The 23431-nt window shown below is 39.1% G+C and overlaps 1 protein-coding gene across 28 annotated transcripts in view; it reads left to right on the top strand.

Moving 5' to 3' along the window:
* The window catches only part of ERC1 (ELKS/RAB6-interacting/CAST family member 1), a 394021-nt gene that overhangs the window by 178134 nt on the left and 192456 nt on the right, over positions 1-23431 (top strand). For 22 of the 28 annotated variants that reach the window (XR_009565564.1, XM_030834798.2, XM_030834800.2 and 19 more), the window contains one exon: positions 13133-13264. The exons of the other annotated variants lie outside the window; for them this stretch is intronic. Coding sequence is in view for 21 of the 22 variants with exons in the window: in XM_030834798.2 (XP_030690658.1) it covers positions 13133-13264 (132 nt within the window). In the remaining variant the exon portion in view is untranslated. The remainder of the gene's footprint in view (positions 1-13132; positions 13265-23431) is intronic. 28 annotated transcript variants of the gene reach the window in all.

Below are 23431 nucleotides of genomic sequence, written 5' to 3' on the forward strand. Positions count from 1 at the left end.
GATACAAGATAGATATCTTGGGCTTTTTTCATATACCATTTCTAAATTTGCAGTGCAGATATTACTGTGTTCTCCATATTGTTTGACATCCTAAAGCTGTCATTTAATTTAGAATTAGTTTAGCAAGTTGACTATTCCAAAGATTTGACCCAAATCTTAAAGCCATGATGATATCGATAATAAACCGTTATTATCAGAGTTGATATGTCTTGACAAGTCTCTATCCCTCCAAGATGTTAGGTTTAATTTTGCTCATTTTCTTTAGACATACTTGACGTCTTGCATTTATTCAATATACATTTATTGAATGCTCTCTAAGTGTAGAACTCTGTTGCTAAACTTTGGTTGTGCAGTTACGAAGAGGCATGTTCCCTACCCTCTGGAGCATATTGTCTCATGGAGGAGAGTGTAATGATAAAACTAAGTGGACAAGTAAGTAGAAATTATGGTAAGTGCTGTAAGGAAATAAACCGGGCACGTGAAAGATAGTGGGGGAGGGAACAATGGTGGGCAGCAAATTTAGGTAGAGCCATCAGAGATGTCCCTCCTGAGGGTATGACATGAAGGTGAGGTCTTAAAAAGCAAAGCAGAGGAAACAGTGTTTAAAGTGGAGGGAATCCCTAAGGTAAGAAAAACCTTACCTTAGGTTGTTCGAGGACCAGAGTGTGGTGAGTGAGGCAGAACACAGGCACCCGTGTGTGTTAGTAACGCTGGACCTTGTAGGCCATGTATGAAGTTTAAATTTTATAAGTAGCGAAACACCTTAAGTAAAGATGGACAGGATTTGATTTGCATTTTGAGAGTACTGGTTTTTTTTTGCAGTATTTGGACAACGGATTAGAATGGGATAAGAGTGGTTATGAAGAAAGTGTATGTCAGTAGATATGTCTTGCACACCTGCTTTGTGTAAATAGTGATGATGAAAACGTCCCTCTCCAAAGGAGCTCAGATCGTAGTAGGAGGCCCTGTAGTAATAACGAAGGTGAGAGGCGATGGTAGAGCTTTTTGGAGGCTCAGAAGAGAAAAAAGAGGAGCGGGCGGATTTGAGATTCGTTACATTTAGGTAGAGCAGGCCAGAATTTCTCGTGGGTTGGAATGTGGGCACTAAAGGAGAGGAAGGAAGGGGCATGGCTGCTAGGTTTCCTGGCACGGGGAACAGGGTGTGGGGCGATGCTCAGTGATGAGATGGGCAAACCCTGAGGGTGAGTTCAACAGGTTTCCAGGGAAAGGGAACAAGTCCATTTTCAACATGTGACTGTATCTGAGAGATATCCTGATGAAGATGTCAAGCCAGCAGTTGGAAATGTAGATTTGAAGTTTAGAGAAGTCTGGTATAGTTAAATTAATTTTGGAGACTTGCGCTTAAATATCATATTTTAACCCATAAGAATCAGATACCGTCTAGAGATAAAATATTGACAGAAGAAAATGTAGTTAGAGCTGAACCCTTAGGATCCTCACCGTTGAGAGCTGGGACAGACTCGGAGAGGGTGGTGCTCGGAAGGAAGCTAAAATGAAGAGGCCAGTTGAAGCGGGAGAGAAAAAGAGTATAGCATCACTGAAGGCAGGAGAGGATTGTTAATGCTGCTGAGAGGCTGAGAAAGAGGACAGCATCCGTGTGTGGTCTGATCCAGTGTGTCCAGGATGGTCAAGAGAGAAAGTACCCAGCGATCCCCCTGGCCTGGGGAAAGGGGTGCCTCACATTCTGCCCTGTTGACCTTGGGCACAGTAGATGATCCCACCTCAATCCAGATACTTGCCTTGCCAGTATTTCTGTCACACGCTCACCAAAATTCACTGCCCCTCGCAAGATCCTTGGAATATCTTAGGTATATGTGTGACTGTTCTAAGACATTGCTATACAATGGGTATTTAAAGAGTTTCTGCCACGGTCCTTGCATACTAACATTTAAACTATTTTACAATTCCAGTTGATATTCACAAATAAAGGGCATGAATGATAAAAGCAATGAGGCACAGATTGGTGACAGGCCTTTCCTACTGTCATGTTTTTCCTACTATCATGTTTTTCGATGATAGCGGCTCTTCTGTTGACAGTCTGCGTCGAATCTTGCCAGGCTTTCTGTTTCCACTACTCAAGAGCTTAGCTCTGTATTAGTTACATTTAGATCTGAGTTGTTTCATTCACATTTTCTGTAAGCCATGTTCCACTGCAGTTGGCTACGTCAGATTTCAGAATAATCCGTGGTTATCCTCAGTAAACATTTATTGAGTGCCCGTTGTGGAATTGTCATTGCGCTGAGTGCTGTGAGGATATAGAGATAAATAAGAATTTTTTTCCCCCTTTGAACATTAGATATGCTTATTAAAACTTTTTTTTGTGCTGGATATGTGAAAAGATGTGCTGTGGTGGAATTCATAAGTAATTGCTGTGTGAAGAGCTGGAATTAGGTAAATCCCAGCAACAAGAGCCTCCCAAATAAGCGTTATATGGAAGCATGATCTTAGCTGATTTGACTGATGGTCATTTTGGGATTAGAAAAGCTTTGTACTGAAAGCCTACCCATCCTTTAAGGTTCAGATCAAATGTTCCCTCCCTTGTAAAGCCTGCATAAATCCTTGCAGTGGAAATTAATCACACTCCATGTTGCAGTTCCATTACAGCTTGTTTCTGCTTTGATTTCAAGGCTTCTTTTCTTACCTTGTATTATATGCTGTTAGTTTGTGTGTTGTTTCCCCGTATATTTGAGTTTGGGAACCCTGTCTTGGTACTTTGCCCATTGTTGGTTCTCTATAAAATTGTTTATTGATGTCAGTTGCATCAGTAGATGTCAAGACCTCTCATTCACAAGCATCTTAGCCTGCCCTTGGGAGCTTCCTGTCAACCGAATCCTTTAAGAATTTCTAGCCTCATTTTTAGGTGAGATACTCACTAGCATAGCTACTCTATTCTATACAACCTGATAGTGTTGGTGTTCCTTAAGCATAGTTTCTTGGTTTTCTAACTTATGCTCTTCTACTCATGCAGTCTTCTTCCTGTGGATGTCCAGCTTTACTGCCTGAAGATTCTGGCTTAAAATTAACTTTTGTTGATGAACTCTACCCTGTTCTTGTTATTGTCTCATCTGTTGTTCCTCAGCCTGTATGTTTAATTATATTTTATTGTTTTATATTTTTCAATACATTGTTTTAGAATTGTTCCTGTGTGATTTAATCATTCTTCTCCGTCCCCACCCCCCGACTAATTTATATCTGCCTTAGGTTAAGGGCTGTTTTTAAAATTTCTTTTTAGCCTTTCTTAATCTTTTACAGAGGCAGCTGTTCATTAATTACAGCTACAATTATTGTTATAAGTAATAAAAATTTAGTTACAAATTTTAAAAATTTTGTATAATGATATTATATTTAGCACCCTAATATTCTTTAAAATTTCACAGGTTACCCTCTAAGGGCCTCGCATATTTTAACAAAGGAAATGCCATCTTCCCTTGGTTCAGGATGTCTACCTTTCATATTTTTATTCTTTCAGCAGTGACACTTTGTCTTTTGCAGGTTCTAATACGGCAAAGCAGACTGAACTGGGGGTAGTGGCTCATATCAGTAGTGGTTTGGTGCTTTGTTTTTATGACAAAGATAAGTATCTGAATTTAACCTTGAGAGAGAGGACTGTCAGGGAGATTAATGGGACTGCTGAAAGAACATTGTGAGCCAGCTCTCCTGAGACCAATGACTATTAAGAATAAAGTTCAAAGAAAGTGAAAACAATAGAAATAGAGATAGGAGAATGCAGCTTTACATGTATTTAGGCATATTCTCCTCTTAGATGCAGAATCAGTGAAACATTTGTGTTTTTCTTTACAGTTGTATTTTATTTGCTCTACCTACAAAAATTTGTTTTCTTCCATTTTGGTAAGAGATTTTTTTTTTTCTTTCTTTCTGAAATGAAGACCACTTATCCTTGCTTTTTATTGACCATGGGGATAATGGTTTAAGATAACCTTTTAAAAAATTGATTATCTGACATCCTTCCAGAAATAGTATGTGATGTGTCACATGCAAGATACCTCTGATGTATTAATGTTCTTCTTGTTTTTGTAAAAATAAATTTTGGTTTCTTCTTAACAGACCTTCTTGACCTATTTAAAGATTTAATTCTATATCCTTTGTTCCCTTTGGATTAGTTTTTTTCTTAGGGCTTTTTCTATCTGGAATATGAGCATAAGTGGGTTTTTATGGAGTTCTCAACAAATATTAAATGGAGTTAGGGATTATATAGGAAAGTGTACATACAAATCAGCATCTGTTTTTACAACCCTGTGGATAGTTGCTGAAATTAACTTGAAAATTGTGTTTTCCTGCAGGTAAAGCACCTACTTATATTGTTGGCACATGTGCAAATTTTTAAAGCTTTTAGCTCAAACTGTGCCACTTCTTACCATTTAGGAAAAAAGCAAAACAAGTCTCAAAATGACTTTAAGAAATTCTGCCACGTTTGAAATGTCCTCAGTAGACATGTTTTCCTCTGGACAAAATTCAGTTCCATTTGATAGCCAATGAAATTTACTGAAAGAATGTCTATTGATAGTATGATTGTGTAGCCTACTAAGCTATTTCCTGCAGTTAAGTTTAGCCCTCTTCTATGGGAACTTTTAATCACATCATTTGAGCTTATTTCAGGAATGCTCCCCATAAATCAGTAAGTGGTTAAAGTTACATTTGTCATGAAATTTCTCACAAGTACTAGGGTCTCACTTCAGTGAAACATATGGTTTAATCCTTTCCTTTGTGTTATTGTGGAAACTCCTCCTTTACATTTGGAAAGTTGAATCTCCAAAGAGAGTCCTTTTATTTTTAAGAGAGAGCAGAAACAGGTGTATATATAGCACCTTTGCCAAGACCTCAAAGGCAAGAGAGACAGCCTCTTATGGACCACATCAGTTGTTTATTATATTACGTAAAAGACTGTCTTTGGGGTTTTGGGGGAAGACTTTGAAAATTTGTGCTTTTTCTTTTTAATAAGCATTAGTGATCAGAGGAGACGTGTCCTACGATTAGGTAAACCCCATGTCCTTGCCTGAACTTCTGTTACCAGCTACCAGAATTTTCAAGATGAGCACCTGGCCAATCTATGTGGGATATTTGTACTCGGTGCTCCATAAAAGTTATTTATATAAAGCATTATTTTATATGTATATGTTTCCATTTCCTTAATGAAATGCATCTGCTTTTGTTTTGACTTTGATTTTTAACAGTTTGAACTGTGGGAGATACTTGAGGGACTTTAAAGGGAACAGGGGGAGAAAATATCTTTACATTTGAACCCAAAGCATTTCCTTAAACCAAAAAGTGGTTGGTGTGTAACCAAATTCTGTCTCTGTGTTAGGCTAGCTTTCTTTTCTTAAAATTGACTTCATCAATGCATCTGGCTTCAACTTTCTCCCCCCACTAAGCATCTGAGCAGTTGGTAATTGAATTCTGACCTGTTGAATGATTTTAATGAACTCTTCCACATGTGTATTTATGTTTGGGGGATGGGGAGGAGGTATAGCAGTGGGGTTGAGGGTGATGGAGAAGGAAGCATGGTCTCTTCACAGTAAGGAGAATGGATAGCAGTTAACATTAATATCTTTCAGAGCATGTTAAACTCTCTGGTAAGTGGTGTTTACCCCAGAGGAAGTGGCTCTTAATGTTAAGCTGAGGGAATGACCTCCACTGGCAGGGCCAGGGCAGGGGGATGAGTGGACGTGGGGGGCTGTTCCCTCAGATATTCATGAAATCTGCAGTGACCTTCCTTCCGCTGCTGAGAAAAGCTTAATGAGATTTGTCCGTATCAAGTGATTTCTTTTTATGTTACTGTATAGTGAGCCTTGTTTTTTCTTTTAATTTTGAGGGAGCTGTTTGAAGAGAACAAAACATTAATTTCTGATTGCTCTTGTTCCTTGTTTCCTCTTGCCTTTGCTTTCCTTAGTGAACGTTTGATCTGAAGGCAAGGCAGTGGGGAGTAGAGTCTTACAGCTGATTTATAGCTGATGTTGACAGAGCTGATGTCAAGAAGTAAAGTTCAGAGGAGTGTTTTAGGGGAGTGGGATTATGGGATTTGCTAAAGGGTCTGGTCCAGTCTTCTTCAGTTGCCTAAGTTACAGCTGTCACAGCTTTTGCCCTAATCTCGTTTGAGTATAGGAGGCTTCTTGTTTAAAGATATGAGAAATTCTTTGGTAGCTTCCCCTTTCCTCTCGTTCTCCCTCTACCATGCCCCCAGAACTAGTCACAAAAACCACCTGCGTTGAACCCTTTCCTCTGTGAATGAAGTGGTCTCATTGGACCCCAGCTAATAAGTAGAGTTGGCGGAAAGATTAGACTTAATTATCATCAAAATCCATGAGGGATCAGGAGTTTATAGAGGGCTTTACTCAGTGGGAGCCAGCAAGACTCTGAATATTTCATTCTCATATTTTCTTAAAAAACTGGCTTAATTCCCCCCAAATGTGGAGGCTAAACATATTAATAAACCTCTGTTGTATAGATAGCTCTCCAAACATTGACCCAGGAGTTTGTTTTCAGTTGAACTGTGACTGACTGGCATGTTGTTGTGTGTTCTTAGGACTGAACTGTCACTGAATTCAGTTGGATTACTCTAATGTTTACCATAATCCCAAGAAAACATCTCTCCTTACAACTCAATCCAGTTGCAGACTTTCTTCTAAATAATTCCTGACAGAATGCATATTTTGCTGATCTCATATCCAATGATACGCTGATCCATAACCCAATTTTGTGATGTCTTCTGAATGTCTGCCTTTTACATTTTAGGTATGTTTGGATTTCATTTTAATTTGGTATCATTTGGGTTCCACTTTAATATAATCTCATAACAAAAGCTGTGTCTTTGTAGTAAAGGCTCTCTTATCCTAACAGTTATTTTTCTCTCAGAAGCAGTTCTGTTAATCACTGTTTTCATTCTTCATTGCTTCATTGATCATCCAGTTTTCTTGTACTGGAGCTGTATCCTCGGGTACTATGAAAACCATCTTCCAAGATGGCCCCAGAGCATCCTTACCTCTTGGTATTTGTGGCCTTGTGCAGTCTTGTGGCAGGGTTAGTCTTTGTGCACAGGAGAAAGTGTCAGATGTGATGATATGTGACTTCTGAAGCTGGAACACAAGAGACATGGATGCCCTGCCTTGCTCTCCAGGGTCACCTGCTCTGAGGAATGCCAGGTGCCATGTGGAGAGGAGCAGAGGCCCCTTGCCAGTGGTCATCACCAACTCGCCAACCATGTAAGAGGAAGCAGAGGACTGAATCCTGGCAGACATCTCAGCTGTCCCCCAGTGAGAGAACCTGGAACCAGACTGTTAGGTTAAGCTACTCTTGAGTTTCTGACCCACAGAAACTGTGTGAGACAAAAAATGTTCACTGTTCTTTTAAGCTGCTAAGTATTGAGGTAACATGTTAAATTGATATAATTAATAGCTAACATAGGCACTTTATATCCTAGGTACTAAAGTGATCTGCCACATGCCTGAACTTTTCTTTTTCCTTTCAATTCACAGTTTGGTTTTCTCTGTTGATAGAACAGTAAGTGCTATTTGAATTTCTGTTACTCATGTTATCACTGCAGTAATTTTCAGTCACTTGTTAGAGCTTTTGACAGTGTTTTCCGTAAGGATTACGGAAGGATTCTCAATCCTTCCGTAAGGATTCTCATATTTATGTGCTAACAGGCTATGAACTAAGAGAAGAGTTACGAATTTATGTAAAACATGGTGTGTTGTATAGCCTTTTATAGATGCATTTCGTATGTAAAAACTTGAGCGGTGTCCAGTAGAAATACAACGTGAGCACACGTATAATTTTGCACTTTCTAATAGCATCACAAAAAAAACTAAAAGGAAACAGATGACTTTAATAATGTACTTTACTTAATCCAGTATATCCAAAATATTGCCATTTCAATACATAATCAATGTGAAGATTATTAATGAACCATTTTACATTCCTTTTTTGGGGAGGCAGTAAGTCTTTAGAATTTATAGCACATCTTAGTCTGGACACATTTTAAGTGCTCATTGGCTACATGTGGCTAGTGGCTATGTTGCATTGGACAAGACAAATGAGAAGTTACGATTTTATTCCAGGCTAGCTGCAAATCAATGATGCGTATGAACAACAGGAATGAAGTTCTCAAGCTTAACTTTAATCTCTATCTACATTTAGTTCCAGTAAGTCATCTTTCTGCTCTCTGGATGCCTCAGAGCCTTCGAGCCTGTGGAGTGTCCCAGGGATAGAAGGGATTAGGGAGCTCGGAGCTTCTGTGCAGATTTCTCCAGGATTACAGACTTGAGTGGTGTGGCTGCCTCATGATTTATGTTGAAGATGGGTGAATGTGGACTTTTTGAAAGAGAAAGTCTAGTTAAGGCTGTAAAGCACATTCAGGGCCTTAGGCTGTACTTGGTACAATCACTCTCAGAGCCACCAAGGAGTGCTCTCCGGGGGCTCAGCACATCCCTACTTCCTCGAGCCTGGGCCCGAGAGTGTACCGAGTCTGTTGTGTTTCACAGTTTCTGAAGTCCACCACTTTACCAAGTGACATTTTATTGCGTCACACATATTCAGAGAAGCTGGTGGTCACTGTCACTTCTGCTCAAAGTTAGGGCAGTGAACAGATGAGAGACTTTTCTCTTCAAACCAAAACGCACTGTTAAGTATAGTGTAGACGAGCAGCTTTATCACCAGAATTCTGTGTCAAACTCTATCACCGAAATCTACTCACTACTGTTTTTATAGGTGTGTGTGTATGTGTGTGTGTGTGTGTGTGTGTGTGTGTGTATGCAACCATTTGCACAGAACAGGGGATGGGGGACAGTTTTGAAAGCTCTTGGCTTGGCGCCTCAGACCTCGGCTGTTGAGATGTTTAAGCTTTAGATACCTTCAGAATCTTTGGGTTAATAGCAGAACTTATGGCAACATTATCATTCCTTTAAAAAATGTTATTATTTGGAGTATCCCACAGTTACCTAAAGACTGGAAAGGAATTTATCATCATCATTTTGACCCACTCATGCAAATTATTGGCATGAAGAAATTCACAGGACTTTTTAATAATTGTATTTTATTCAAGTCTAGTTGATTTACAATGTGTCAGTTTCTGCTGTACAACAGTGACTCAGTTATACATGTACATTCTCTTTCGTATTCTTTTCCATTATGGTTTATCAGAGGACACTGAATATAGTTCCCTGTGCTGTACATAGGAGCTTATTGTTTATCCATTCTGTGTATAATGGTTTGCATCTGCTCATCCCAAACTCCCCATCCCTCCATCTCCCGTCCCCCCACCGCCTTGGCAACCACAAGTCTGTTCCCTGTGTCTTCACAGGACTTTTGAAGAGAAAACTGAAGAGTACAGTGGCTTAAAATTCATACATGTTGTTTTCTTAAACTTTTATTCCTTTTTGCCGTTAGCACTGAGTTGTGACACATTTGTCCAGTCAGCTCTTCTCTTTCCATAATAAATAGTTAGTATGTTTAGAGTATCAGTATCTGAAATAGTCACCACATTTATAACTATTTCCAAAAATTCTCTATATTCTTATTAATTTACTTGGCAGTGTGCACTATTCTTTTAACATTTTTAATTTCATTTTGATTTTTTTCAGAACAATATATATTTATATTGTATACAAAGCAAGGCAGTACTGTACGGCTCATCTGCCTCGTTCTTGTCTAACCTTGATTCCTGCCCCTCGGAGATGACCACTTTCACCTCTTTGGGTTGTTTCTTCTGTTGTTTACTTCCACTTTTTTATCGTTATTTGATTATTTTTCTCATTTGGACATTAGTTATGTACTGAGTTCTTATCCTGAGTGGTGAGGAATTGGCTTTTTTACACAAGTCACCCCGCACTCTTCCCTCTCTGTCTTTCCAACATAATTATATCAAGTTTTGCATTATTGTGACCAAGGCACGTAGTGTATTATGACTTCCTTTCCTTTATTGGACTTGTAGTTTTTCCTGGTGGTGGTAATTGGTTTGTTTGTTTGTTTGATTAGTTATTTGTATACATATCACCAGTTTATTCCCAAATTCCTTTTTCCAACCATGACATTCCTCCCAATATTGTTACTGTTGTAAAATACATCATCCCTTATTAATTAACCTCAGGTAATCTCTACATGCACTTTTTTCTTGGAAACATCTTTCCTGGAGTTTTCTGTCCTCTACTCCAAACTGTACTTATTCTCCAGGCTGGTTGTCACCTCCACAGTTCCCTTCACCATGCATTTGAGACAGAGCACAGACCTGGTAGCTCTCTGAGGGTCTGTGATGTGAGGTAAAGTTTTTCAGACTTTGCATTCCACCCTCACATTAGATTGATAGTTTGGATGTAGAATTCTATATCAGAAGTCATCTTTCCCTCGGAGTTTTAAAGGCATCGCCTCAATCGTCTTCTAGTTTTCTGTGTTGCCATTAAAAATTCCACTGCCTTCCATTTTTTTATTCTTTATGGGTGATCATTTTTGCCCTTTCTAAACTTTTTAAGATCTTTTCTTTTTTCTAGTATTCTAAACGTTACAAAAAAGTACCCATGTTATAATCTAAGTGCAGAAAAATGTATTTACCCTTGAAGAAACAGTGAGGACAAGAAAGAATAATTATAAATATGACCTAGCAGTGTGGTTAGGGCTCCAATGTTTGTAGAACTAGAAGGTTCTATTTATTTCTGGCATTGGCTCAATATTTTATTAAATGAAATAGATTCAAGGTTTTGTTCAGTACAAAGGAAACTTCCTTGGTTTGCCTTAGCAGATATCTGTTAAGATTCCAAAAACAAAACTAGAGCCAAACTTTATTCACTGTATGGTTTCAGTAGTTGGACTTTGTTAAAGATGGTGGGGGGGTATTTGATTTGCTATCTTCATTTTTCTCGTTATTGCCCTGGTTTAATATGAGTTCCTTAGAGCAGATGGTCCCATACCTAGTTTTATACTGAGATGTAACATGACTTACAGTATCTCATAAAAATGATTCAACAGTCTCTTCTCCTTTTCTTTTTATTTGTGGTTTCACTTGGCTTCTGTTTTTCGTTTTCGTCATGGAGAAAGATTTTGCACCAGGCTTTGCCATTAGGTCCAGAAAACTTTTAAATAAATGACCTTGCACACACAGCTCATCTTGTAGACTCTGGTTTTAACACTGGTTTCAGGGAAACTTTCAGTATGACAAATTACTAATTATCCTCGCTCTAAAAAAAAGTTTTATTGATAAAGCCTCAAAGCTGTTTTTTGGCCCATGCAGAAGAGCAAGTAAACCTGTTTGCTTGAAATTGGGTTCCTGGGAATTTATTTGGAATGACCCTCATTTTAGGTTAGGTTACCAGAAGCCTCTCAGGAGATCTCCAGAAGACAGTTTAAGGGCGAAGGATGCAATAGGCTGGACATAAACATAACACTGAGCTATTCACAGCTAATTGATAACGGGAACCATTTGTGTTTCTATTTGCTTACAGGAATCTGTAATTCAGAATCCCCATGTTACTACAGATGTAGTCATTCATTAGAGGATTTGACAGGACTGCACAGATCATTGCATCCATTCCTTTCCACTTAATCCTTCTGTTACATTTCATTTTCTTTGAATCAAGAGAAACTATGTTGGACTTTGTTTTCAAGGGAGTCATTCCTTGTCTCTCTCTGCTTGGCCTCATTGTAGAAACGCTTATTGTACTCCGCTGTTAATGGCAAGCAAACTGGAAGCATTTAGATTTCAACAAAGAGCATTTTTTTGTTGTAGCTAAACTGCCCTGCATAAAACAGAACCTTACTTAGGGACTAAATCAGAGTATTTTATAACATTATCTCCAAGAAGAATGAATACTTAAAAAAAAAATGAACATACATCATCAAAATGTGAATATTCTTTTTCCTAAACCTTTTTTTTAAATTGAGAAAAATGGGAGAGAGCAAAAGATATAACAACTTTTTATTAGGAAGGATGTTAAATAATAGATGCCATTCCATCAAAGTTGGGAGAAAAATCTGACTTAGAGATTTCAGTTCGAGAGATTTCAGTTCTAGATTTCAGTTCTAGATTTCAGTTCTAGATTTCTGAAGACAGAGTTGTCAAAAAAGGACTTTCTTGTACTTTGTACTTATGAAAACTGAACTACAATAAGATCAAATAAGAGTTGCATAGATAAAAGACAAAATCCTTTGGTATCTTTTGCTGATGTGAGTGTTCAGCAAGTTGGAGAATGAATGGACAAACCTTGTTCTTTGTTTCATCTGTTAATAAAAGGCAGCACTTTATTCTTAGTCTTCTGGTTCTATTTAAAGAAGAAATGCTTAGAATAATCTGATGGATCCAGTTCTTCATACTACTTGAAAACTGTTTCATTTATTCTTCTTCTTTTAAGATCGTCTATCTTACATGATTTTAAAGTCCTGTAGGATGTTGTTTGTCTTTCTGGTAGAAATCCATATTTACCTCCCCGAAAGTTACTTCTTAGACATGTGAAGAATGTTAGGCCTAGTGGGTTTTGGTTGTCTAACCAAATTACTCATCCTTAGCCAGACCAGTTACTTATCACCAGTTATTTTTAGTTTTCTCATATGAGATTGAGAGAAAACTTTACTCTCTTGAATTCATGAGGAGAAATCTTTTGCATTTCTTTTTTAAAAAATGAATTTGCCAACAATTGTCTATATGTAGCATATAATCCGACTGATCATGCTGTTTACTTTTTCATCTGGGCTTAACTTTGCAGGGAGAGAATGTTTAGCTCTTGAGTCTTGTGACTTAGGCTTCATCAAAGCTGGCTATAAGCCCAGTTTAGAGAGTAGCTCAGAAACGGCTTTGCATTTTTAGATAATCAGGCCCCTGCCGCCCATCTGCCTAACACTAACAGTTTTCTTCGGTGTGTTACGGAGGAAGTCCATCACAGGTTTCTCTTGCTTAACTAACTTGACCCTTTGCTCTTAACAATATACTTACTTCTTCAACCTCTTTATGTCTTTCTTCCCCTGTTTTATTCTTTCCTTTGTGTCCATATCTTTTTGGCCTAGATGTACTTCTGAAGGGAAGAACATTTTATAAGCACATAGCCCTTCCTTGATAAATGGGCTCTCCTTGAGTTAATTAGTCTCCTTCACCTGGTCTTCCGTCGTTTTCCAGGACAGTCTCCGTAAGAAGGATGACAGGATTGAAGAGCTGGAAGAAGCACTAAGAGAAAGTGTACAGATAACTGCAGAGCGAGAGATGGTGCTGGCACAGGAGGAGTCAGCCAGGACCAGTGCTGAAAAACAGGTCTGCGATTTTTTACAGTTACGGCAGTGCTGCTGGTTAAAGGAGGGTGAAGCCCAGCCAGTATGGCTTAGGTGAACAGTACATAATGTATGTTTGCAGGGTTTCAAAGCACTTCACTGAGTGTAAGTATTTAGAGTTAAATAAGAATTAAAACATAGCCGTATTAAGAATTGATTCATGTTAATGCAGTCATCTGTGCGTTACATATTTGGGGCTGACTTGTATGTATTGATGTTGTGTATGCTGACACATCTGATGAGATGAAATTTAACTTGCCTGTCTGTCACCAGACTGAGCACAGCCCTGCTTTTAAATTGAATGGGAAAACACAAACACTTCTGAGTCAAAGCCGTTGATTTAAATAGCAAAACGTTTATTTATTTTATAGCCTGTCTTGTTCACAAGAGCCGTTAAAGTTATAACAAGTTGAGGTTGGTAACAGGTATGAAGGACGTGGATGTCATGACACCTGGGAGTCCCAGATCAGCATCTCAACCCGGAGGTGACTTGTTAAAGAACTCTGCTGTTTCTGTTTGTTTTCTATGTTTTTATATGTCTTTTTAGATTCTCTGCCCTTGCTTTAAACTTTTTATTAGGAAGAATAAAGGTGGGAGGTCTGAATGGAAGAAATCGTTTTAACAAGTGAAGGCTCTAATCTCAGTTCCCATTATAAGAGTGTCTCTTTTCCAGTGTTGTTTCCATCTCTTTGTTGGAGAAACATAAGTGCCAAACTATTGGTAAAAAGTGTTCAGTGAGAGGGTGACATGAATCTTTTGGGGAGCCCTTTGATCAGACCACCAGAGCTCTTGTGAGCTAGGGTAGCGCCATAGCAAGGAAGAAGGGTACCTTCCAAGCAGACGTGTCATGGTATGTACTACAGGGAGTCCCCTCATAACTTAGATACAAGGATCTGGTTTCTTTAGTGTCAAGTGTAGAAAGACAAACTCACATTTATTAGCAAAGCTGAAGGAAAATTGATCTTTCCAGAATGAGTTTCTTTCAGTGCCCTATTCTTAGATAAATGTCTCGGTCCACTTTCTATTTGAATATTTATTAATGTACAGTTAAACAGAGCTTGGGTAGTGGAGAGCCTCAGAGAAGGGGTAGTGTCAACCATTGTTCCAGGGTAAGGAAGGATTTTTTTGTATCTTGATTTTATCTTTTTTACATTCTTCCCTCTATTTTCAAAATGTTCCCCATTTTGTCTTTCTGTAAAGATTTTTTTCTGCTTTGGGATCATTGTTTAGTGACAAGTCTTACATACCAGAGATCATGTAGAAATTTTGGCAATTAATAATAAATCATGTCATGGTATATAGACTGCTGTTACATGTTCTTTTTTAAGCTATTGTGTGAACTGTTTCTAATTTGCTTTCTGGGGCAGATTGATTGATATTAATAGGCTTTTTTTTTTTTTTTTTTGGCGGTACGTGGGCCTCTCACTGTTGTGGCCTCTCCCGTTGCGGAGCACAGGCTCCAGACGCGCAGGCCCAGCGGCCATGGCTCACGGGCCCAGCCGCTCCGCGGCATATGGGATCTTCCCGGACCGGGGCACGAACCCGTGTCCCCCTGCGTCGGCAGGCGGACTCCCAACCACTGCGCCACCAGGGAAGCCCAATAGGCTATTTTTATTTTATTTATTTTTCTTGTACTTTCTTTTTTTCTTTTTTCACACACACACACACACACACGCACACTGTATTTCATTTTTACAAGAGATAAATAGACTGACACCAAGCATTGTAAATGGGTGACCACAACAAAAGCAACAATGATTGCAATTACCAAACACGAAACACACTCATACTATGTCGTAATATTGACATTCAGTGCAGGAATCCTCCACTGTAACAGCTCCTTTACTTTGCAGAGAAAATTGATTTGTATATTTTTTGCCTCTGAGTCCTTGTGGGATTTTTTTTTTAATTCAAACAGAAAGTCACAAAAATTATAATCACCCCCATCAGTTCACTCAGTCCCATGTAATTAATTTTTTTTATCTTGATCTTTTGTTAGCACTTTTATGAGTTCATCAGTTTTCCATTAGAGTTCTGAAAATGCTTATTCATTCAGTTCAGCAGTACAGTCAGTTACCAGAAACCTGTACTCGTCAGAGTCTTTTCCATGAATTCCCTGAAGATGAAACCCTTTTATAGGAACGTATTTGCAAAAGCATCAGAGTACACCCAGAACTATCTGTAAATGACAAAAGCCTTAAAAATGACCACGGTTAAAGATTTGATGAAAGTTCATTATAATGCAATTGACAAGGAAATTTAGTTATTTGAGATATACATTTTAAAGTAATAACTAGAATTTATGACTTATAACATTATACCAGAACATATAAGATTTTTAGGAATTTCATATAATGTCTGAAACATTTATATTAACATATTTCCATACAAATAACCCAAAGAAAGTTTAGTATTAGTTGTTTTGTTTGTTTGTTTGTTTGCTTTTTATACTGCAGGTTCTTATTAGTCATCAGTTTTATACACATCAGTGTATACATGTCAATCCCAATCGCCCAATTCAGCACACCACCATCCCCACCCCCCCGCTGCTTTCCCACCTTGGTGTCCATATGTTTGTTCTCTACATCTGTGTCTCAACTTCTGCCCTGCAAACTGGTTCATCTGTACCATTTTTCTAGGTTCCACATACATGCGTTAATATACAATATTTGTTTTTCTCTTTCTGACTTACTGCACTCTGTATGACAGTCTCTAGATCCGTCCACGTCTCAACAAATGACTCAATTTCGTTCCTTTTTATGGCTGAGTAATGTTCCATTGGATATATGTGCCACAACTTCTTTATTCATTCATCTGTTGATGGGCATTTAGGTTGCTTCCATGACCTGGTTATTGTAAATAGTGCTGCGGTGAACATTGGGGTGCATGTGTCTTTTTGAATTATGGTTTTCTCAGGGTATATGCCCAGTAGTGGGATTGCTGGATCATATGGTAATTCTGTTTTTAGTTTTTTAAAGAACCTCCAGACTGTTCTCCGTAGTGGCTGGATCATTTTACATTCCCACCAACAGTGCAGGAGGGTTCCCTTTTCTCCACACCCTCTCCAGCATTTGTTGTTTGTAGATTTTCTGATGATGCCCATTCTAACTGGTGTGAGGTGATACCTCATTGTAGTTTTGATTTGCATTTCTCTAATAATTAGTGATGTTGAGCAGCTTTTCATGTGCTTCTTGGCCATCTGTATGTCTTCTTTGGAGAAATGTCTATTTAGGTCTTCTGCCCATTTTTGCATTGGGTTGTTTGTTTTTTTGATATTGAGCTGCATGAGCTGCTTGTATATTTTGGAGATTAATCCTTTGTCAGTTGCTTCATTTGCAAATATTTTCTCCCATTCTGAGGGTTGTCTTTTCATCTTGTTTATGGTCTCCTTTGCTGTGCAAAAGCTTCTAAGTTTCATTAGGTCCCATTTGTTTATTTTTGTTTTTATTTCCATTTCTCTAGGAGGTGAGTCAAAAAGGATCTTGCTGTGATTTATGTCACAGAGTGTTCTGCCTCTGTTTTCCTCTGAGAGTTTTATAGTGTCTGGCCTTACATTTAGGTCTTTAATCCATTTTGAGTTTATTTTTGTGTATGGTGTTAGGGAGTGTTCTAATTTCATTCTCTTACACAGAGCTGTACAGTTTTCCCAGCACCACTTATGGAAGAGACTGTCTTTTCTCCACTTTATATTCTGGCCTCCTTCATCAAAGATAAGGTGACCATATGTGCACGGGCTTTCTATCCTGTTCCGTTGATCTACATTTCTGTTTTTGTGCCAGTACCGTACTGTCTTGATTACTGTAGCTTTGTAGCATAGTCTGAAGTCCGGGAGCCTGATTCCTCCAGCTCCGTTTTTCTTTCTCAAGATTGCTTTGGCTTTTCGGGGTCTTTTGTGTTTCCATACAAATTGTGAAATTCTTTTGTTCTACTTCTGTGAAAAATGCCATTGGTAGTTTGATAGGGATTGCACTGAATCTGTAGATTGCTTTGGGTAGTATAGTCACTTTCACAATGTTGATTCTTCCAGTCCAAGAACATGGTATATCTCTCCATCTGTTTGTATCGCCTTAATTTCTTTCATCAGTGTCTTATAGTTTTCTGCATACAGGTCTTTTGTCTCCTTAGGTAGGTTTATTCCTAGGTGGGTTTTTTTTTGTTTTTTTTTTTTTTGCAGTACGCGGGCCTCTCACTGTTGTGGCCTCTCCCGTTGCGGAGCACAGGCTCCGGATGCGCAGGCTCAGCGGCCATGGCTCACGGGCCCAGCCTCTCTGCGGCATGTGGGATCTTCCCGGACCGGGGCACAAACCCGTGTCCCCTGCATCGGCAGGCGGACTCTCAACCACTGCACCACCAGGGAAGCCCGTATTCCTAGTTGTTTTATTCTTTTTGTTGCAATGGTAAATGGGAGTGTTTCCTTAACTTCTCTTTCAGATTTTTAATCATTAGTGTATAGGAATGCAACAGATATCTGTGCATTAATTTTGTATCCTGCTACTTTACCAAATTCATTGATTAGCTCTAGTAGTTTTCTGGTAGTATCTTTAGGATCCTCTATGTATAGTATCATGTCACCTGCAAACAGTGACAGTTTTACTTCTTCTTTTCTGATTTGGATTCCTTTTCTTCTTCTTCTCTGACTACTGTGGCTAAAACTTCCAAAACTATGTTGGGCAATAGTGGTGAGAGTGGGCAACCTTGTCTTGTTCCTGATCTTAGTGGAAATGGTTTCAGGTTTCCACCATGGAGAACGATGCTGGCTGTGGATTTGTCATATATGGCCTTTATTATGTTGATTTAAATTCCCTTGATGCCTACCAATCCTTTAACTTACGATGCGATACCAACTCTTTAACTTATGATGCCAAAAAATCATATATCAAGTTAAGATCCTAGTTATATAAACTCTTTAAGAGGTATACAAGCACAGTCGTTGTGGAAGACTCCTGGTCTAGGGGCGGGCGGGCAGATTAGGCTGAGTACCTCATATACTGGCAGTGGAGGTGGAGAGGAGTGAGCAGGTTTAGAATGGAAACAGAGCTAAAAAGATTTGATGAATTGCATGTATGGGTAAGGGTGAAAAAGAAACAAAAGTGATCCTCCGATTTCTGACAGGACGCCTGAGAGGTGGTGGTTCCGTTTTCTGAGATGAGAATGCCCTAGCAAGAAACTTGTTCAGGGTAAGAACTAAGAAATTGTGCTGAAGAGTGTTAGCTGTATTAGTAGGAGAAGCAGAATTGCTACCACGTCAGGTTTGTACTTTCAGCCCAGTTCTCTCTTCTGAGATCCAAGCTAAGTCTACTTCCTATCTACTTTGTATCTTTACTCCAGCATTTCATTGAAATCTCAACCTGAAACCATCCAAATTCAGAACTCTTTATTTCTTAGCCTCAAACCAGTTTTTCCCTCAGGCTTTTTCATCTCACCTGAGAAAACACTCTTATCCTACAAAGCTGAAATTAGCATCCTCAGTTAGGAGAATCAAGTCCAAGAAAGGCAGAAGTGATATGTTAGGTACAGAGATTTTATACTGTGCCTCTCTAGTTCAGAAGGCCACTGCAGAACTTTAGGGAAACTATAGTACCTGGTGGCTAGAAAAGTGGGTTCTCAAGTTGGAAGCCTTCGTTGGAATTATGGTTCCATCACTTACAAATTGTGATCTTGGGCGAGTTATTTCTGTGTCAGTTCTTGAGCTGTCAAAGAAACTTGGTACTGGTATATAGTGCTATAAAGGTGCTGGCATAATCTGGTATATCTACCGCATGAAGAGAGGTTGTTGTATGTGTAAAGAGAGTAGTCAGTCAACATTAGCTACTACTGATACTTCTCTTGCTACCACCACTGCCCTCGATAGCTCCAAGGGGAGGACTGGTCCAACCTGGCTAGGCTCCAGAGAAACTTACTATCTATAGACCCTACCTGGTTGATTCGGTACCAGTGATGACATGCTTATTGTTAAAAGTTCCCGGTTACATATATATGAAGTTTGAATTCCTGTGAATTGAGGAAATCCTTGTCCTCTCCACTTGCCTGGCCTAGAATTTTGTAGTATCTACATCAGCTGAGGATGCCACAGCCAGCTAACAGGTTGCTCAGGTGGGCATGGTTTTGCTCATTGGGTTGTTCGTTCTCTGAGTGTGTCTTAGGTCAGTGCAGGATCGTAGTCTGTGCATTATTTTCCAGTTTACTTTTAGGTTTTCCTCATGAAGAGAGTATGGGTAGCTTTAGTAAAGGACTAGAAATGTGTACTGTGAACTCCTATCCTAATGCTAAATATTTTTCAGTTTTACAAAGTCGTGTATTCTGTGGGTTTCTTTAGGAAGGAGAAAGGGAAAGAAAAGAATACTTTTTTAGCACTATCTGAAGCAAAATATGGATTTTAGAACATTATGCTTATACCTTATTCCTAGAAATAAGAAGATACAAAATATTTAGGATTTTAAAAATTTGTGTTTGATCCTCATGACCTTAAATTACAATTGGAAATATCTGTTTGAATTTTCATGACTTTTTTTCCCCCTTAAACACATAGATGTACACACACACACTTCCTGTGTACTGAAAGTACCTAGAAAACAGATTTTTTTCAGTAGCAGTGTACACTCTTGGTGCTCACATGTGGTATCCAAATCCCATTCCCTATTAAAAGGATTTGAATTCTAAACAGAGGTTACTTTTTCACTCTTGACATAAATTCTGTGGATATACACTTTTCGTTACAAGTGCTTGATGGTTACTGAAGCCTCCGAAGTCTATAGGAGCGCTGTCCAGGAGGACCTGGAGACGCTGGGCATGTCTTATAAGATGTGAGCAAGATGACAGCCCAGCCCCATGTTCCAGCTGAATACCTCAACTGTGGCTAGAGCCCCGGCAGGACTGAGTTTTTATATTTATTTAATCTGTCCAGTGGTCAGTGTATCAGACAGCTGGATTCTCTCATGTGTTAGATGGATGGATAAATACATAGACACACATGTACTTAGCAGCTACTACTCAGTTTTTTTCTCCTGAGCCTGTCAGAGTTGTAGAAATGAAATATACAAGTACATGCACTTTTTTGCTTGTCCTTGGTCCCTTTTTCACTTTTGTTTTTGGGAAAACATCCGTGGTCTACATGTTAGTCAAAAGTAATTTTTCCTTTAAGAAATAATGGGGAAATATGAGATGTCATAATCATGTGTGTTTCCCCATATTCATATAACTAGACACTTAAATTTATAGCATGAGCATTGGAGTTAGTGTCAGAAAGAGGAGTAGAATAGTTATACAAGTGAGAAGGAGATGTCTGTCCCCCAGGAGTATGTGCCACCCCAGCATTGTTAAGAGTTTAATGGCCTCAGAGATATCACCTATTTCATTTATTCCATTGTTCATTTAATTAATTTTATTGAGAGGCTGCTGTGTTCTAGAAGCTGTGACTATTTTTGTGAGCCAGACAAAATGGTCCCTTCTCCTAACGGCGTTTATATGTTAGGGAGATCGGTGATCACAGATTTAAACATATTCTTTAAAGTTGTGCCACAGACAAATCAAGTCCTGTATAGTGTTTTATGAAAGAGCAGAACAAGAGAATGAATGGTCAGGGAAGGCATCACAAAGGCATTGATGCTTAAACTGAGACGTGGAAAAGTATACAGGACTTAGTGAGATTAAGAATGGCCAGAGGTTTACCTCCGGGGGAACCACGGTGTGTGGACCCCCTGATGGAAGAACGAGGCGCAATCAGAGAACCAAAGGAAAACCGGTTAGTGGAGAGGAGTGAGTAGAAGCGAGCTGGTGGCTGAGCGCGTAGGTAGGCGAGTGGGTAAATAAACAAGTGAGAACAGATGGTCTGACGTGAAACTGGAGAGGTAGGAAGAAACCAGATTGTGGTGTAAATCGTTTCAAACAGAAGAGTGATGAAAATCCATTTTAGGTTTTGAGAGCCTATTCTGGCAGTTATCTGAAGAATAAATAGAGAGAGAGCACGGGTAGGAGGGCCGTACCTGTCAGGAAGATGCGGCATGACGCAAGGGCGGGGGAGGGTGTTGGCTGCTTGGAGGTGGGACGAGCAGGGTCTGCTGCTGGTCTGCGTGGGGAAGGTTAGGGAGGAGGATGTGGGGGGGCCGATGCCCACCTTTTCCGCCATGACGGTGTAAGTGGAGGGTGGTGGTGTTTATTCAACTCTGCAGAAGCTGGAGGAGGGGGAGTTTAAGGTAGGGGGTCAGCTTTGTACATGTCAAATTGGAGGTGCCTGTGTCCTGTTTCTCATGATGTCAAGTAGGCAGTTGGATATACACGTTTAGCTCAGAAGAGTGCTCTGAGCTCAGAATATAAAGTCGGGAGATGAGGTATGGCTGGCTTTTTTTCTTCACTTTAGCTTTGTGTTTGCCATTCACAGCATACACGCCTCTTCCAGTTAACCTCAAATGCACGTAAACTGAGAGAGTACCTGTTTACTCTGTATATTTCTGCAAAGTAAGCTTTTGATGAGTCCATAAATATGTGCCTGGCTTATTACCAGAAGATGTGGCCCACAGGACACGTACATAGCATCTTTCTCTTAATACAACGACTGCTCGAGGTACTGCCTTTACTGATTACCTGTTAGCTGCCAGTCTCCACGATAACGCTTTCTCAGTAGTCTTGTTTAATCATTTCGATAGTAAAGTCTTGGATGTATTTAATATTTCTTGGATAGAAAAAGAGCACCAGTGCTCACTGGGTCCTTTTTCAGAAGGGTGCAGACTGGTTTGCATTTATGAAACTGCATTTCCCTCTGTATGAAGCAGTGTCTTCATCTTTGCCCTTTTCTCTTGTCTGCATAAATCCCACTTCTCCTTCCATACATTCCTCTCTGACCTTCCAAGTCTGAGTTGCGTGTCTCCCCCATGTTTTGCAGCAGCATCCTGTACTGTTTGTTTTACTGTGTTGTTATGACTTATTTACTGTCACTGAAGAGACTCTCTGTCTTCTCTAGTAGAGTGAAAGCTCCGTGAGGGCCAGGCTGTGTCTTGTTTACTGCTGTATCTTTGATACCTACCGTCACGTCTGACACACAGTGGCAATCAATGAATATTTTTTGAGTGCATGAGTGAATGAATGAAATTTAATTCTGACCACCTGAGTGTCTGTACCCCTAATAGCAGCAGCATCACTTTATTTACTAAACAATTTAAAGTTTCATGGTAAGTTTATGATTTTTACAGACCTTACCAAACATTTTTTTAAATTGATACATGTTTTTATTCTTTGCTGCCGTTCCTTTCCATGGGATTTAATGAAGCGCTTTGTCATCTGATCAGAAAAACTCAAAAGATTTCAGAATTGTAGATTTAAAGACTTAGAGTAGATATCATTATTTGAGCGTAATTTACCCTTTTTTTTGTTGCTTGAGTTTAAAGCATGGTAGCCAGAATGGAAAAGTAAAATTTAGGAATCATTGGGATTCCTGTGACCTATTCTTCAGTGGGAAGTAGAGGACTTGTGTCTCCTGGGACGAACGTGCAGCAGTAACCACACGGAGGCTGGCCTGAGAGCCCCTGGGAGCTAAACGTCTTGTGTACATCTGGTCTTCTGCTCTGATAGCAGCAAGCCATGTTCATAGAAACATCTGAAAGCTCAAAACGTTCTACATAACAGACATAAACTATGGTCAGATTAGTATGAAAATCTTTTTGTTCCTACCCTGTTTTCCTTCCAGTGGAATTAATACTTCTGATCATCATTGGTAAATTTAACACTTGATTTTTCAAGATTGGTGTCATCTCTTCCCACCTTAAAAATAGATTTGTAATATTATTAAGATTGTTTCCTTTTATATAGTGCTATCATGGGCTATATTTATAGCTTATGGAAGTTTCTTAACACATGTTAAATTGTTTTTCTTTACTTATCCTTTTAAGTCTTAAACTGATTTCTGTGTCAGGAGTGGTGGGGATTTTTGACTTGAGTAGCTGAGCAGTCTAAAAGCATTACAAATGCAAACATTTGTCTCAGAACTATAGAGAATCATTGTCTTATATAAGAAAGTCTAGTCGTAAGTTAGCAATGTAAACTGTGCTTTTAAAGCAGTTTACTGATTTCTGCAGAAGTCATCATTTCTCATCAGTGCAAAGATTGAAGATACTGTTGTTATGAAACATTTTATTGATAAACATATGGAAAGTACATT

Source organism: Globicephala melas, chromosome 10, assembly GCF_963455315.2.
Source record: "Globicephala melas chromosome 10, mGloMel1.2, whole genome shotgun sequence".
In the NCBI taxonomy this organism is placed as follows: Eukaryota; Metazoa; Chordata; class Mammalia; order Artiodactyla; family Delphinidae; genus Globicephala; species Globicephala melas.